The 16,523-nt window shown below is 36.5% G+C and overlaps 1 protein-coding gene across 4 annotated transcripts in view; it reads left to right on the top strand.

Annotated features, from left to right (window-relative positions):
- LOC106071177 (DNA-directed RNA polymerase III subunit RPC3-like) overlaps positions 1–16,523 on the top strand; it is a 27,068-nt gene continuing 10,545 nt past the window's right edge. The window contains exons 1-6 of one of the 4 annotated variants that reach the window (XM_056028205.1): positions 1–220; positions 1,137–1,436; positions 3,162–3,429; positions 9,707–9,883; positions 10,091–10,185; positions 10,891–11,007. In XM_056028205.1, coding sequence (XP_055884180.1) covers positions 1,290–1,436; positions 3,162–3,429; positions 9,707–9,883; positions 10,091–10,185; positions 10,891–11,007 — 804 coding nt within the window. In that variant the 5' untranslated portion in view covers positions 1–220; positions 1,137–1,289. Of the gene's footprint in view, positions 221–242; positions 509–1,136; positions 1,437–3,161; positions 3,430–9,706; positions 9,884–10,090; positions 10,186–10,890; positions 11,008–16,523 lie in introns of those variants that run through there. The other 3 variants (XM_056028223.1, XM_056028214.1, XM_056028230.1) reach the window with 3 other exon arrangements.

Consider the following 16,523-nt stretch of genomic DNA (forward strand, 5'->3'; position numbering starts at 1 on the left):
TAGATCTATATCTAGGGCCTATCTAATAGATTATGATTATTATAATTTTTTATTGAAAAGAAAAGAGCGAAAACAATAGTTGGCAGTAACAAGGGAGATAACTTTTGTTTGATCTTATACACATGATTTATTTGTTTTCAACAATACAATCTACAATAGTAATAGATTTGAATAAATCTAGAGTCTACTAGTCTAGATTTAGTCGATATAAAATAAATCGGTAATTTCCCTATAATCTATTCTAAGTGTAACTTCATTATCTTCAAACTTATGTGAGACTGTTTCAAGAATCAAGTGTTTGTGCTGTAGATTAGAATAAGTCATTTTTTAGTGTAACTACAGACTACAGTACAGTCACTTACAGTGTAACTGACTAACTCACTGTGACTGTTGACAACTGTTGTAAGTGTTACTGTAAGTACTAGATCTAGATCTATTCTAAGTGTTGTGTAGTAGGGCTAGGAGTAGGACTATTAGTAGTACTACTACTTACTAGTACTAGTATTAGGTAAGTAGGAGTGTCATAGACTGTAGTCACTGTACTGTAGACTGTAGACAGTCACACTCACAGCGACAGTGTATCAATGTAGTCGTAGACGGTAGTCAAAAGTCATGTAGATCATCAGTCTGATCTATAGTCTATAGTTATATAGTAGTAGTTCTAGGCGAACTTCCACATTGGGGCCCAAAATTCCACATTTTTAACCTGGACCTGAGTGTTCCACATTCTGGGTCTTGGGGGTAGGCATGTCTGTTCCTGGGTCAGTTTTTTCTCCATTTTTAAATAAGGTTTATAAAGGGTGATGTTAGAGCTTCTTTCCAGTCCCTTGGGCCTTGGTACTCTGCCCTGGTTAAGAGATGCCTGAAAAAGTATTTTGAACACTGGTGCTCATTACTTAGACTTAGTTCTTTGAGTAATCTAGCTGGAATACCATTAGGTTCAGATGCTTTATAAATTTGGTTTAATGTTTGCTAATAGATTTTGCTAATAATTTATTAATATTAGAATCTATTTCTATAATACTATATTGATCTAGTAATCATTTTGTGACTTAATCTAGATCTAGTACCAGTAGATCTATTTAAATCTATTAGTTATTATTATAACTATACTCTATAATAAACTCTATTTCTAGCTACTGAATACTAGTATACTTAGTAGTATAGTAAATAACTATTACTAGTCAAGTGACTAGTCAGACTACAGACTACACTAGTCTAAACTAGAGTTTACTAGATCTAGTTACTTGTGGGAGTCACAGGAGTGACTCAATTTTTTAAAGTAAAGCATGTCACGTGTAAACACAGAATTGTGTTACCAAATTGTCAAGGAATATTATGGTGAAATAGTTGCAAATGTAGCATCATTTCTCATACGAAGTAAATCCTCATCTCTGGGAGTCATTGTGCAACGAACTTGCTATGATTCAAAACAGGTGAGACTTTTTAGATATATGTAGATTCTAGATCAAATAAATTCTACTAAAAATTCTTGTATCATTTATATTAGATTTAGATCCAGATGTAAAGTAAAGTTACCCTTTCAGACCTTGCGGTCTATAGGGCAGTTGATATTAAGATCATCAGTTTCTTTGGCCAATGGTTAATGTGCAGGGTGTCATGTGGCCTCACAATGACCAAACACCTTAACTTTCCCCAACTAAAGTCAGGTACCCATTAGAGTTGGGTCGACTCAGGGGCGCCCTAAAAATCCTGAAATTCAAAATCCCAGTCTTTACAAAGATTTGAACCCAGGACCCCAGGTTTGGAAGCCAAGTGCTTAATCCACAGCCACTCCGCCCCCCTCCCTTAAGATCTAGTCCTAGAAATATATAGAAATATATTATATTACATATAATATATATTATAATTATACATATATAAGAGTCTATACTCAGACTCAGATGTAGTCTACATTTTCAAAAGTCAGAATGAATTAAATCATCTTAACACCAGATTCTAGATTAAACAAGAGAGGCAGCCCCCATCGAATTCACCAATGGACTAAGAATATTCTTGTTTTAATTGTTTAAAGTAATAAAATTTAAAAAATCATTGGGGAACTAAAATAAAATTAATTTTTCTCTTAAAAAGTAAAAATCTTTCAAAATGAATTTTTATCAAACATAAGCACCTTTTCATCTGCTTCTATGGCCCACTGTTAATGAGGGTGTCATATGGCCAGCACAACAACCAACTGCCTTTACTTATCCCCAACCATTGTTTGGTACCCATTAGATCTATTATCTGTATCATCATCTATGACCAAGATTAAAGACGGTATCTTCATTATTTGTACACTTCATCCCTATAGAGATTTAGATCTGTCTAGAATTATGATATGATTTGTACATGGCCTCAACATTTCAGAAATCCACAGCTAGCAAGCCGGGTCTGCTTCTATATTGTTGACAGATTTTATCTCTACAGCTCTATTTATTTTATATTACAAAATACCTTTTTTTTACATAAAGCAAAGGCCTAGATCTAATAGCAAATTTTTTTGGTGCTTATTTTTTAGTATATTGTTTAGTATATTTATATAGATATATGTTATGTTATCTACCTTTGTAAAGGTTAGACGTCAGACAAAAATGTAACAAAGCTACGATCTTCTTAGCCATTTATCAATAAAAATAGTTCTTTTTTCCCAATTTGAATTTAAAATTTAAGTTAAATAGTCTAGCATTAGGATCAGATAGGTTGTGAAAGTAAATTTTTTAACTTAGAGTGAGCAAATGAATAAAAATGTGCAAATAAAACATTAGAAATATAATGGGATTATCTTCATATTCCTTCCATTTCATCTTTTTATTACTTTTCTATTATGTTATGACTGGATGGTTGTGTGGTATGTGCTCTGGACTGTTGATCGATTCAATGGTCTCGTTGGTCCTAGGTTGAAAGCCTGCCCACTGCCATGCCATATGGTCCTTTGGGGTTAGGGTGTAATTATCCTCAAATTTGAAGGAACACCTGAAACATTTAAAACAAACAAGCCAATTGTTGGTAAGTCAATTTGTGAACTACGGATATGTGTCCGGTGAAAATATAATTTTTCTGAAATGAATTGTTATTGAGCCAGTTTTCTTGAAACTATTTATAATAAGTAGCATTTATGAAAATCATTTATATAACTAAAATGATTTCTTTCAATGTAGGTAAAACAAGCTTTGCTGACTCTAATTAAACAGAACATAGTAACATTTTCTCAAACCAAATCTGGATCAATTGAGTACACTGCCAAACCAGAGGCTATATTATGGATATTAAGATTCCCTAACTATATTCATTGTGCCAAAACACTGTTTGGAGATGCAGCAGAACTTTTGGTTGAAGAACTTTTATTACAAGGACAGACAGATCTTGGCTCTGCAGTAGTCAAGACTACAAATAAATTAAATGAATCATTGCGCTCTTCTGGATCAAGTAAGCTTTGGTGCTAGCAGAATGTATATCTGCTGCCTGATCAAGTGTTTAAAAAGTGGTAATGGTGTTTTCATCAAAAATTGGAAAACTTTATGTTTGGCGCTAAGTAGTACAGACTTAAATTTTCTCCATTACATGCCAGGTTTTAAACATTTATCTAGGCAGCAGCTATATATTTCATTGGTGTTTAAGTTGGTCTCATATAAAATTTAAGATGTTAACGTACATGTCTAAATGAAACTTAGTACCGTATGAATTATTCTTGGTAGAGGCCGTGAGATATTCCTAACATCCCCAAGGGATCTAGGTTTCAAAGGTATTCATTCATTAATCTATGCAACACATAGAAAGGCTTACAAATGGAATTTAAAAAATTTGAATAATCTTTGCTGTTATTTTTTCTTTATAGAATTAACCCATGTAATACAGGGTATTATAATAAAGTAAAAGTAAATTCCCCTTTCAGACCTTGAGATCTATAGCGCAGATGATGTTAAGCAGGTTGTTATATGGTTGGCACAACTACCAAATGCCCCCAACTAAAGTCAGGTTGGGTAGACTCAGGGGCATCCTAAAAATCCTGAAATTCAAAAGCCTAGTCTCCACCAAGATTTGAACCCAGGACCCCCAGGTTTGGAAGCCAAATTCTTAACCACTCAGCCACCCTGCCCCCACATGGTATTTTACCTTTTGTAATATACCGGTACTTCAACTATTAACAACAGGTCTGGTTAACAAATGACACAAAGTTATGATGTCCTTGATGACTGGCCCATTATATTTCTTGTACAACAGAATTTCAAAGTCATGATGGTTACGCAGCTGACAACCTTTATTTCCAATAACTATTTTTATTGTTATGTAATGTAATTAATAAACCAATTGTTGTAAGCTGAGTTTTCTTGACTCTACCATATATTAGTGTTGTTGTTTTTTTAAATCTATGCATAGAAAAGTATAAATTCTGAATGTCTGTGGCATTTTACGTCTCGAGAGACGATCTTTTCCCTTTGCAAATTCTTGTGTGACTAAATACACAGCTGCGATATCAGGTTGGGCATATATAATCACCAGGCACCGTTGCATTTTCACCCTTCTTTCTGCTTCTGCTGTGTATGACATCTGCAATCCTTCCTTTATGCTCTCTCTCCATGTGGATTTATTCAGTGCCACCTCTTCCCAGCTGCTAGTGTCGATTTTGAAGAGCTTCATGTCGCGTTTGCGTACATGCGTATAACGTAAAAGTGGGTGACCAGCGGCTCTCCTGTCTTCTATTAGATCACCATACAGGATGTCCTGTGGAAGTCGACCTACTGGCATTCTATGAACGTGGCCAAGCCAGCCACGGCGTCTGCTGCTGATAACAGAGCGGATGTCCTGGCACCCTGCTCTTCGTAGCACTTCCTCAATTGGTTACCTATTTTGCCACCTTATTTTAAAGATTCGCCTTAGGCATCGGAGGTGGAAGACAATCAGCTTTTTTTCCTGCCATGAGTAGGTTGACCATGTTTCACTTCCATACAGCAATGTGCTCAACACACAGGTCCAGTAGACTAGGGCTTTAGTACTGTTAGTCAGCAATATGTTGTCCCAGACTCTTTTCTGCAACCGTGACATGGTGGCCATTGCCTTGGCTATCCTGTTGTTTATGTCTTTATCCAGTAGAGTGTTGTTGGATATGATGGAGCCAAGGTAACAAAAGTGATCAACAATTTCTAGTGGTTGGCCATTAATGCTTACTTGAGGTGCAGTGTTTGTGTTTTGGACAAGTATCTTAGTGTTGCTTTGACTGATGTTTAAGCCGAACTTCTGTCAAGCAGCAGATAGTTTGTCAACCAGGGACTGTAGCTGAATATCAGAATCAGCCACAATAGCTGCCTCATAAGCATACAGGAGTTCCCTGATGAGTAGCTTCCTAACCCTGGTTTTTGCCCGCAGCCTTGTTACATTAAATAGTTTTCCAGAGGATCTTGTATGGAGAAGCACACCTTCGTTTATGTCGTTGTACGCCGAATGCAGTAGACAGGAGAAGAATATGCCAAACAGAGTAGGTGCGAGCACACATGCCTGCTTGACACCACTGCAAACCTCAAAAGGTGCTGATTGGGCTCCATTGAATTTGACAGTACATTTAGTTTCCTCATGAAAGCACTCAATGAACTTCAGTAGTTTGGGAGGGCAACCTATTTTCCTTAGGAGTTTGAAAAGGCCACTTCTGCTGACCATGTCAAAGGCTTTAGTCAGATCAACAAAAACAATGTAAAGGGGTCTGTCTCTCTCTCTGAATTTCTCCTGCAGTAGTCGTAGAGACAATATCATGTCTATAGTGGATCTAACTTATTCTGAATACATACAATTAAAATTAATGTAAACCGCTAAGGGTACTATAAAGAATACTGTACCATAGAAGGTAAAAGAGTAATTTGTAGATATTTGAAATTCAATAAAACAATTATTTTTATATCACAAACATACAGTACCAAATAACTGTCCACACTATAATATGATAAGTGCTAGGGTTGCACCAGATAGTACTTTTTGATATCCCAACAGAGCCGAATATGGCTAGATAGTAAAATGTGATATCCTGCCTGAGATGGATCCTCACATGTCTTGTAACTAGCTCATGTTACTGAACATTTTCATGTATGCAGATGAGACCTGGACTCTGACAAAGACAACCAAAAATCTACTAATACTTGGGAAAATCTATGGTGCTATAAAAGATGAAATTGGGTGGAGGACATGCACTATCCTTGTAAAGTTCCCCTTACAGACCTTGTCTATAGGGCAGATGATGTAAAGGTCATCTGTTTCTGTGGCCTACGGTTAACGAGGGTGTCATGTGGCCAGCACAACGACCTACCGCCTTTACTTTTCCCTAACTAATGTCAGGTACCCATTAGAGCTGGGTGGACTCAGAGGCGCCCGAAGATCCTGAAATTAAAAATCCCAGTCTTCACCAGGATTCGAACCCCGGTCCCCGGTTCGGAAGCCAATCGCTTTACCGCTCAGCCACCGCGCCTCCTATCCTTGAGATTTATCAATTAATAATATATGAAGGCCCATCTATAGAGACAGAAATAAAAAAGAGCAGACTAGGGAAGTCACCTTGAAACAATGTCAGAGAACAGAGGAGCAAAAATTGTATACTGGCAAAAACCCAAAGACAAGTGACCCAAAGCAGACCATGAATACAATTGATTTGAGGCAGATCTACAACAACTTGGGGTTTGGGCGTGGAAACAAAAGGGTCAGGAGAGATCTGAATGAAGGCCAGAGCCCACCATGGACTGTAAAGCCACTAGGATGAATGGATATACTGAACATTTTGCTTTTTTTTTTTACTTTTATATATATTATTATTTTAATTCTATTACTCAATATTGATTGATGTATCAAAGTCTAACAGCATTTATTAACAGATAGGACTATCACCAACTAATCTGTTTAACATATGATGGTGTGTGTAAAGATGAAGCTGCCAAATATAAATAGGGTGTGTGGGATGATCAATGTAGTAAAATGGTTCCCTGTCATTTCATCCCCCGATCATTTCGTCTCATGTTCTTTTCATGATCTGGTCATTTTATCTATTTAATAGTAATTGTAAAAATCATGAAATAGCAATATTTAATATATTCATTTTTATTTACATGACAAAAAGTGTAACACATTAGATAAGAATAAAATTAAATGCCATTAAAAACTAAAAAAATTTAACATGTATAAATATAGAGGTCATGTAAAAAAGTGTTTTTTTGTGTTCATCTACATCAATATTGATTGTAAGTACAGAAGACTTTGCATCGATTCATATTGCTGAACAATGTTAGTAATTCTCTTTGCGTATAACACAATTTACAACTCTAATGTTTAAAAGGAATTAAAGCAAAACTTATATGGGCGGCATGATATCCTGTGGATGGGTGAAGTCAGCCTTAATTAGAAAAAATAAAACCTTATTTCAATGGTAAAAATGACGCGTCCATTTTCAAGAAAGCAATTGAAAAATCAAATAATGTGAAAAATGGTCGAGTTATCAGCGGCATGATCATAAGTATTCAAATCGTTCTGAACTCTTAAATGATTTCCACAACGTCCACCACACTATGGCCTTTGATGATAAGTTATCAGCGGCATGGTCATAATTATTCAAATCGTTCTCATCTCTCAAAAGATTTCCTCTAGCCTTCTTTCACCACACTTTAGCCTTTGATCATTATGTCATGCGTAGGATAATATTATAATATTAAACCCCAAACATTCAATAGAAGTGCTTTAGCCAAGTACACACCCAGATTTACAATATAGAGTTCTCATCAAGAATGTAAAGTGGAAGGGGAAACACCTATAAATGCATTAATAACATGTCAAAAAAATATCAAAATGCATTTTACATAATCATATTTATATATTAGTTGAAATGAGGGCTTAAAGTCAAAGCCTTAACAGCACAATTAAACAGTGAATAAGAAAAAAAATATTTAATTTGGGTATGAAATGACTGGTCACCAGTAAAATAAGTAAGTGTATATTTAACTACTGTACATCTCTGGGTTGTACAGTAGCTAGATGTATGGGTTCATGTAGGTCAAACAATCAATTGGTCATCAGGCTTGTAGTTTAAAGGCTAATGACTGCTTCTGTTCCTGATGTTTAGGTCTTGATACTGACAGTGGCTGTTAGTTTACAGTTGTAGGAATCTGAAGCGTTGTTGGGTCAATATTTAGTGGTTTAGATTAATTCATTAGCTGCAAATGATATTTTATTAACAGCAGGAACATAAAGTACACCTATTTATTGCTTCAACCTTAGATGGTGTCAAAGCTTATATTAAATTGTAATCTGTAGGCCTATTATTGCGATCTAGGTCTAGATCTACAATTATATATAAGAGCATTAGCAAAACCAACTCTGCAAGGAAAAATTCATCCACATCCTCCCTACCCTAAAAGTAAATAGGCTGTGTTCAACTGATCATAACAACCTGGTCAGACAGACATACACATGTAGGCCTAGTGTACTGTGTATAGTCAATGATGATGATGAACATAGCACATATTTTCCCTTGCAATTACGCAATAATGTTTGTTGTATGTTGAGTGGTCAGGCAAGAAAATAACACATTGGCATGGTTAGTCAAGCATGTAGTTTTACCTTTACTCTAGTTACAGAGGTCAAATGTTTCTCAACACTCCAGCATATTCTTTTGTTTTCTTCGGTTACTAGATCTAAATGTAGTGATCTGGATCACTTTCTTTGATGAGATTTTCAACTTTACTGTAAGGTTTTTCCGTTATATAATAAGTTAATAGAATTAAAAACTGAAAGTAGCCTTTTTCTAACGATTTTAATTCATGGCATAAATATACACACATGGCACATCTTTGTTCTATTTTATTGTGCTAAAACATATGTAAGAAGCATCTTCCTTATTACTGATTTTATTATGAAGAAAGATTTCTATTATGATAAAAGAATGATATTGAACTGTAGCCCTACGGTCTTATAGATTAGCTAGTTCTGACAAAAAAAAACACACACACACACACAAATATGAAAAGTTCTGAAAGTTAGGTTGTTTTTTTTAGCTTAGTTTAAAATTGGGGATTAACTTTTAGTAGAACTACTTTATTAGATTAAACTTATTTATATTTTAATTTTTATAATTTAGTTCAGTTGACTTGTAGTTTGTGTAATGAAAGATCAGGTGTGTCATGTACTCCAGCCTTCTAATTAAGATTTATCTCTAAGCAAACTCTGTTTCCTCATAAGATATTACCCCTAGACAGTGTCAGCATGTTTTTTGTCTTAATATGATCACTTGTCTGTATAAACTCAGTGTGATGGACTAAACAAATGGGGGGTTGGGGTAGACACGGGTAGATACTACAGTTTACTTATTATTATCAATCCATCTATCCTGCAGTGATATCCATCTGGAGCTGAAAATGGCCACATACTATCCAGTGCAACCTTAATTAATGCTGTGCATGCAAACACTATATGTATATGTACAAGAGAAAAAAAAGATACATTAGATGCCTCTTGTCTAGACTTGTTTAACGACACATTTTTATAACAATGGGGTTGTTGGAATGGAACTTTATTGTTAAGCAACCTGTACTGATAAAAATATGTTTTTCTTGTAAATTTTGTCAATCATGAGGGACAAGCTTGCTGTGTAGGTTGAGAATACATTTAATGTTGGTTGTATTTTGATTATTAATATAATATATAACCAATAATTTAATGAATGAATACTAAATTTCAGATTTGCCAGAGATTTCCCAAAGTTTAATAAGAGATAAGGCAGTATTGTTGGTGAAGGCAAGGCTTATACGTAGATGTGAAGATGTCATTTTAGGCAAAAGTGGACAGTTTGGTGTAGCAGTGAGTGAAGTGACTGAACCAGAACAACTGTTTTTATTACCAACAGCTATTGATTTTGGCAAGTGTCTTGACATTATGTAATAGCCTATTTTAAGTACCAGTTGTGAAATTCATTTATATGCATTTCCTGTCAGTTTTCTGACATTCATTTAATAAAATATTGTCATTGTTCAACTTACTACTTATAATAGCACAGTATTCACATAGACAAGCCATAATGTTGCATGCAGAAATGACCATTATACAACAAATTGTTCCTTGACAGAAACTTCTCCTGGATTAAAGCGTCCTGCATCAGATAATATGGAAAGCAAAGCTAAGAGAATTAAATTAGAAGCTGGAGAGGCGAATGAACAAGAGGTGAGATAAATTCACTTTGTCTGCTATGTTTTCAGTTGTTGTCTTCATCAACTATTTTCGTAACATTTTTTTTTCTCTATTCTCGCATCATACATCTCAATGCAATGTTACTAGGTTAATAGAAATACCGTTTACCAACCTGTAAGATGGGCCAGTGTTGGCATGCTGGCTGGGCCAATAAGCATGATTTGTTTCAGGGTTTGGTTGCTATTTCAATGAGTTTAGTTTTATGAGAATGTAGACAAAGGCTTATAAAAAGTAAAGAAAATAATTAAGTTGCTTAACAAATGACAGGTTCTCTGTTGAATTGCTTTGTGGCAAATGAAGGAAAGAAATGCCAAGTAAAAAACATCACAAGAGTTGAGCTACTACAAGGATAGGATGCCTTTATTGAGGATTACTCTTGTAACTGCCATTGTCATAAAGTACACCAATGTTTTGTTTTTATCCCTATTGGTCTATCCATGTCATGTTGACAATAAAATTCTATTTTCTATTTCTGGAAAATAGGTTTTTGTTTATGTTCTCAACACATTATCTCAAAACATACAATTTGTTTCAAGTGTTTTCTTTCTTCTATTTCCAGTTGTGTTTCTTCAAGTTTGATTATAATTTTTGTTACAAAAAGCAGTGATGTTAGAAAATAAAGTAACTCAATTTTTTCATGCTTTTGAATTGCTAATTTTTTTTTTTCTTATCTGTTAGGAAAATAAAGTACACAAATCTCAAGGACCTGGTTATTGGCGTGTCAATGTTTATCAGTTTCATCATCACTTTCGTGATCAGGTGATTATTGCTGCAGTTGCCAAAAATATTGACCAGGTGAGTAGTTCTTAGTAAATCCTTAGGTATTGTTTGTAGTATATAAGCTCTATATTGTACCAGCATGTATTTTATTCAGCTTATATTAAATCTGTCTGGATGGATTTTTTTTTTTTACACTTTTTTCTTTCACTTTCCATTCTTGGATCCAGTTGAAATTTTGCACAATAATTTATTGTCCTTGACAACATATAAACTAATAAAAAAAAAAAAGAAATTAATTAATCAATTAAGACTAAGACTGAAGGTGCTGTGGCTGAGCAGTAAAGTGCTCAGTTTCCGAACCGGAGGTCCCGGGTTTGAATCCTGGTGAAGACTGGGATTTTTATTTTGGGATCTTTGGGTGTTTCCGAGTCCACCCAGCTCTAATGGGTACCCCCGTACCTGACTTTAGTTGGGGAAAAGTATAGGCGGTTGGTCGTTGTGTTGGCCACATGACACCTGTAGGCCACAAAAACAGATGACCTTTACATCATCTGCCCTATAAACCACAAGGTCTGAAAGGGGAACTTTACTTTACGACTAAGACTGCTTTATTGATCCTTATTGGAAATTTGTTGTGATTACAAGGACTCTGTTCTCAAACAACAACAACATTCACATAAATAGACACAACAGAGAAGTTCATTGATTGGCTACACACAGACATCTTGATCTTTTTCACATTCCTTAATCAACAAGTAGTGCTGATACAAACTGACTGAGTAAGGAAAGAACAAGTTTTTGTACTGTTTCATTCTAGTCTTGAAAAACAGAGGTTGCCAACTTTGCGACAACTTGATGTAGTTATAATTGAGCGGATTCTTCTTCTTCTTCATCGTTCTCATTGTTATGTTGGAGTGTTCATATGACTAGACCAATACATGAGATGAACCGCGCAGTGGTTTCCATATCAGGGAGCTCTCCATATAGTTTTCTTTCTATTGGGGTGATTTGGGGCCAATGTCTTATACGGGCCTCTTGGTAGAGAGAGCAGTTTTGGAGGACGTGGTCTGCATTTTCTGGTGATACTCCACATGGGCAGATTTCACTGGTTCCAATTTTGAGCTTCCGGAACATGTGTTGTCGCATTCTGTTGTGTCCGGTCCTGAGTTGAAAGATTAGACGTTGGTCTTGTCGGGATAGCTTATTGTAAGCGTCATCTTTCTTGTGATTTGGATGGGAGCTCGTCCATTTCTCATTTATTTTATCTACAATTAATTTCTTCATTTCTTCTGGATAGAGTGCAGAGTTTACTTGTGAGTTTGTTCTCCCTCTCTTGGCGAGTGTGTCAGCCTTCTCATTTCCTGCTAGTTGTATGCGAGCTGGTATCCATTGAATAACAGTTCTTTTGCTGTTGTTGTTGAGCTTTGTAAGTGCTGTTCTGAGGTTTTTAATATAAGGGGAATCAGACTTTTGCAAGCTTTGGAGGGTTGTTTTCGCGTCTGTTAGAAAGACAATCTAACTGTGAGAGGAACTTGGATGATTTGCTAGCATGGTAGCAGCTAGTGCTAGTGCTTCCCTTTCTGCTCTGTGACTGTCAGAGAGCTCTCCAGTTGCAATGGATTTTTCTAGTTTTCCTCCATCTGGCCATTCGATAAGTATTCCAGCTCCTCCGTTTGTGGTGGCTTTATGGGATGAGCCATCCGTGTAAACTCTGATCCACTGACTGCTAGGGTAATTGGTATGTAGAAAACAGTTCACTATTTCCTTGAGCTCTGTTGGTCTGTAATCAGATTTTCTTTTTATGTTTTCAATATTGTCCCTTATAGTAGGAAGAGGGCTTTCGTCGCAGGGTGGAGATTCATTATAGTGTATCGAGGATTCCAGAGTAATTTTTTCAAGTTGGTGTTTCTTTTTTAGGTTTAGAGATTCCTGTATGAAATTGGTCCTTTTGAGACGTTTTTTTTGTGCCAGTTTTGTGGATTTTTGTTCTGAGTGGGTGCCTCTCCAAGGTTTCCAATTTAGTGAATTGGGAAAGGATTTTTATTTCTATTCTTTCATCCAGAGAGATCAGGGCAGCGGTTTCCTCCATAGCTCTTATGGGTGTTGTTTTGATTGCTCCTGTCATTATCCTTAGACCAATATTTTGAACCTTGTCTATTTTTCTTAGGTTGGTTTGGGCTGCTGAGCCCCATGCTGTGGCACCATACTCTAGTACAGGTCTTACATAACTGGTATAGGTCTTTTTCAGGATGTTGTGATTAGCTCCCCAATCTGTGCCAGCTATTTTTTTCAAGAGGGATAGACTCTGGATGCCTTTACTCTGTGTTTTATCTATTTGGTTTTTCCAGGTTAGTCTCGGGTCATAGGTGACTCCAAGATAAGTAGGGCTGTCATTTTTTTCTAAAGCTTCCTTATCTAATGTTAATTTTATTGTTTGTTGTTTTGTTGACAGTGAGAATATGGTATATGTTGTCTTTTTTGTGTTAATGGACATGCCCCAGTCTTTGGACCAATTATTGAGTTTATCAAGAGCATCTTGTAATCGAAATTTCTATGTTCCTACATATTCTTCTGTGCTAATTAAGGCAAGGTCATCTGCATACATGCTGCTTTTAACTTTTTTTGGTAGGTTTTGATTTAGTTCGTTTATGAATATTAGGAAAAGTGTTGGGACTCCTCCTTGGGGGACGCCATTTTTTATACCCACTGTGTGACTTCTTTGTCCTTGGATGCAAACTAAGGCTTTTCTATTATTTAGGTATTCCTTTATCCAGTTGTACATTCTGTGGGATATGTGATGCTGGATTAGCTTGAGCAAGAGACCTTGTTCCCAGACTTTGTCAAATGCTTTTTCTAAGTCAACCCACACAATTGTTGTTGGTTTCTTTTCTTGAAAGCCGTCTTCTATTTCTTGTGTGATGAAGGCAATTTGATCTTCTGTTGATCTGCCTTTTCTAAAGCCAGCCTGGGCTTCAGTGAGTAGGTTATTTGACTCAAGGATCCATGTCAGCCTTCTATTTATCACTCTTTCCATCAGTTTGCAAGTACAGCTAGTGAGGCTGATGGGACGGTAGCTATCCAGTTTATTTCTTGGTTTGCCGTGCTTTAGTATAGGGATCATAATGGCTTTTTTCCAGATGTTTGGAATTCTGCCAGATTTCCAGCTAGCATTGAATAATTGTAGCAGTTTTCTTTTGGCTTGAGGACCCAAGTGAAGAATCATGTCATTTGATATTTTGTCTGGGCCCGGGGCTTGTTTTGGTTTATGAGAACTTTTAGGGATTCATCTAGTTCCTTCATTTTAAGATTAGTGGTCATTCCCAAGGAGTAAGCTGGATTGTTTTCTTTAATTTTATCTTGGATTTCTGAGTTTACATTTTTATTTCTACTTTCATTAATTTGTATTTGTCCTACGCTTTGGAAAAACTTAATGAATTCATTAGCTGCTTCTTGGCCTTTCAGGGCTTTGTTGTCCTTTTCTATTACTATAGGAGTTGTTCTGTTTTCTTCCTGGTTGAGACATTTGGCTATACGCTAGAGTTTGTGGCCATCTCTATCTACGTTTAGTTGTTCTGTTTTTTCATGCCAACTTTTCCTCATGGCGGGAAGGTAATTTTTCCTGAAAACTGTGTTAGCTGCTTTTAGATTTATGTTATTTTCTATACAAGGGTTATTTTCTACTGTGTTTCTGGCTTCAATAGTGGCATTGTGGAGTTGTTGAAGGTGATCAGACCAGTTGGGGATATAATCTTTTCTTGCTCCTCTAGGAATTGATTCCTTAGCTGCTAGGAGGATTGCTTTGGATGAAGCTGAGAATGACTTATTAACATGATTTGATTTGCAGTTTATTGAAGTTGTGTATAGGTCTGTGAGCTTTGAGAATAGGTGCCAGTTGGCTTTTTTGTAGTTCCATCTGGGGATGGTGGAGTTTTCTGATATTTTGAAGGAGGTATCCATACTGATCAATATGGGTCTGTGGTCACTGGTGGCTAGCTGGTCTGCAACTTCTCTGGTGCACTTTTTGGATAAGTTGTCTGTTGCAAAGGCTAGATCTGGAGTGGTTGATGTTAGCCAGGCTCTTGAGAAAAAGGTTGATTTGTCCTCAGGTTTATTAAGCAAGATAAGTCTGTTCTCTGCTTGCCATTCTTCAATTTCTTCTCCCCTAGCATTTAGGTCTGGGTATCCCCAGCTCTGAAAGTGACTATTCATATCTCCTAAGATTAGACAGTCTTCTTGGTCAGGTATTTGTATGTGGTCAATCTCTATTTCCTTGTCTGGTGGGAAGTAGCAGTTAAATAGATTAATATTTCCATCTGGGAGAATTAGCTTAGTTCCCATTATTTCTGATTCTGAGGAGTTGGGCATAGTTATGTCTGTGGTATGGATGTCATTTTTAATGAGGGTGAGGATTTCTCCTTTGGGTCTGATTTCTCTATCTTGTCTGATGCAGGTGTAGCCTCTAATGGAGAAACGAAGATTACTGTTCAAATGAGTTTCTGGGATGCAAGCTACATCAATTTCTTTCTCATGCAGAAATATTTTTAGAGCTTCTTTTTTCTTTTGGATGCCCTCTGCGTTCCATTGTAAGATTTTTAGACTTTTGGTCTTGGAGTTTTGGCCAGTAGTATTTACTTTCTTGTCCCTGCTCCTGGCTCCACAGGCAGAGATAGAAGAACCACCAGCTCGCTTGTGTGGGCTCCTTCGAGGCAGAGAGCCCGGCCCCCTACCTGCGTGGCGGGATTCCACAGGCAGGACGCAACATCTATTAGAATGGTTACTGAACTCCAACATAGATGAGGTTGCGTGTCAGTGTGTTATGCGCCAGGAGACTCCGACTTCAGCCTGCTTTTCTTTCTGGGTGTGCTCCCATAGCCTTTGATCATCCAAGATCATCTGCAAGGCAGCAGGTGTTTATTTTCGGAGTTTTCTCTCCTAGATGAACTGCTATCCCTAGCTAACGGGTTTCATCTACCCGGGTTTAGAGTTAGTGCGCCCTATACTCGCTTTTTGCAATCATTTCCCTGGATTTCTGAGATGTTTTTAGTAAATATTCTAACCACTGGAATACTTCACCTCATCCTCCATGACTGCAAACCAGTTGGTCCGCGGCTGTTTATTTGCTATTCACAGCTAACCCTTATATCTAAGGGTCTTTCCCCTATCCGCCACCTGGGGACGCGCTTGGTAGAAGGTGGTAGCTCCCCCAAGAATTGACCGGATGGTGGTTGTCTTTTAAGATTTTTCTGAATTTGCTAAGGAATTATTGTGCTTGTGGTTTTTGATGCTCTTTTTATAAGGTCTAAGCGAAGAAGCAATTGCAATTTATATGGCACATTGCCTTACCAACATATGGGAGCAGATTTTGCATTATCAAACAGTTAAAATTAGTCAAGATCTTCTTATGTAGTTTAAAGCTGTTTAGTTTGTATTAAAAGATTTTTTCTTTGCCAAAGTTTTCAAGATGGTCTTCTCATGAAAGCTTTTTGTCTACCCAAATATACTGGATGAGTTCACTTGTATCGGTTTATTGTTTATCTGCATTCATGTATTAGTTGTTAGTTTCTCCTGAAATCTATTATAAAATTAGTTCT

This window comes from Biomphalaria glabrata, chromosome 1, assembly GCF_947242115.1.
Source record: "Biomphalaria glabrata chromosome 1, xgBioGlab47.1, whole genome shotgun sequence".
NCBI lineage: Eukaryota > Metazoa > Mollusca > Gastropoda > Planorbidae > Biomphalaria > Biomphalaria glabrata.